Below are 1,710 nucleotides of genomic sequence, written 5' to 3' on the forward strand. Positions count from 1 at the left end.
GGCCCCCCCCCCCACCCCCCCACCTCTAAAAGCTCAGACCTTGCAAGCTGCCCCTTACCTTCTTCTCCTGGCAGTCAGGGGACTCAGGGATGAAGCTGATGTTGATCTCCTCCACATCGGAGCTGCTGGAGCCAGCGGAGGTGACGCTCACTGAGTCGGTGGTGTCCCCACTGCAAAGGTACTGCCCGCACTTGAGCTCGTCGACGGATTTGGAGTGGGAGCTGCCGCTGGCGCAGGGCTCAGTGCTTGGCGGCTGCCGGCTGCCAGGAGAGACATGGGGCAGGTGAGAAGGGAGCAGAGCGAGGGCACATTGAGCTGGCAGGACAGCGGCCACCCCATCCCGGTACCCTGCGATGCTCAGCCTGAGATGCCCCACACTGGCCCCCAGCTCCACCCCACATCCCGCCAGAGACGAGCAGACTCACTCGCTCCATCGCTTGATGATGCCCGTGTTTTTCTTTGCCTTCAACGTGTTGCTGGCTGACTCCGACAGTGGCTCGATCTCGCATGACAGCCCATAGCTGTCAGGGAAGAGACAAGGGTTTGAGCTCTCTGTGCTGCCATGGCTTCAGGGTGAAGGAGGCAGAGCAGGGAGCGGAGCACGGGGCTACTGCTGGAGGAGATGAGTGGTGGGACCTCAGCAGCAGCACGGCCCCAGACCCTGCTCACACTCACCTCTCGGCCTCGCTGAGCCGCTCTAGGCTGTGGAACCAGTCCACAAACTGGTCCTCCTGAGTGAAGCTGTAGTTGTTGCAGGCTGACTGAAGCAGCTTGATCTGGGCGATGACTTCGAACTCCTGCAGCAAACGCAGGCTGTGAGAACAGATCTGTTTGACAGCCCCAGTCTCCTACAAGAACAGCCCAGCCCCATGCACACAGACAAGCAGAAATGACCAGAATCTCCCTCTCCCAAACCAGAGAACATGACATCAATAAAAGGAGAGGAGGGGTCAACCCAAATTGACTGGCACAGCCTGGGCTTGCACCAAGTCAGCCTCCTCCTTCCACCCTGCTGTGCTGCTGCCAGGGCAAAGCTCTCACCTTCCTTCTCTTCTCAAAGTTGATCAGCCCACCCTGGAAAAGAAGGAGCCAAATGTCATTGTGGAGCAGGGAGAAAAAAAGAATTACTCCCAGCCCTCCCTGCCCCCTGGATCACTGCTACCAAAGTGCGAGTGTCCCTGCCGAGGGGCAGTGAGAGGGGCCCGTTTCCATGGGCTCATGGAGGTGGATGTGCTGGGTGTTGGATGTAGGATGCAAAAGGTGCAGTGTCAGATAAAGGACGCATGGGGGACCAGCCCTCCATTTATCAGCCCCGGCGACCGTGCAGAGGATGGAGATGGAGGTACATACATCCAGGAAATCCTTCATGGCGGTGTCGAGCATCACCAGGTCCGTGAGGAAGGTGCCAAGGTAGGGAATGGTGCCCTGCATCACGCCCTGTGGGGACAGCAAGGGACAGCGGGGTCAGCAGAGACCTGGGACCAGCCTGGGACAGAGCACGGCGGCGACTGTGCCAGACTCACCATCTCTCGCTGCTGTTGCTGCCGCTTCTGAGCCCTCTTTGGGTTGATCTCCAAGGTGGCGAATTTGGACGTGCCCTCCTGGATGGTAGGGAGAGGCGGGGATCAGCATGGGTGGGGAAACTGCACTAAGAGATGAGCTAAAATTCACCCCTCCTTTTGTTGGTACCACTTCCCTTGTAGAGGGAAA

General features: G+C 58.8%; 1 protein-coding gene across 1 annotated transcript in view; it reads right to left on the bottom strand.

The window, feature by feature from the left end:
* The window catches only part of RALGDS (ral guanine nucleotide dissociation stimulator), a gene marked incomplete at its 5' end in the record, with an annotated part of 7,005 nt that overhangs the window by 1,316 nt on the left and 3,979 nt on the right, over positions 1–1,710 (bottom strand). Inside the window, 6 exon segments of the mRNA XM_009878140.1 lie at positions 40–260; positions 426–521; positions 676–797; positions 1,042–1,074; positions 1,351–1,437; positions 1,524–1,601. Of these exon segments, the coding sequence (XP_009876442.1) occupies positions 40–260; positions 426–521; positions 676–797; positions 1,042–1,074; positions 1,351–1,437; positions 1,524–1,601 (637 nt within the window).

The sequence above is a fragment of the Apaloderma vittatum genome, unplaced genomic scaffold (assembly GCF_000703405.1).
Source record: "Apaloderma vittatum isolate BGI_N311 unplaced genomic scaffold, ASM70340v1 scaffold19551, whole genome shotgun sequence".
NCBI lineage: Eukaryota > Metazoa > Chordata > Aves > Trogoniformes > Trogonidae > Apaloderma > Apaloderma vittatum.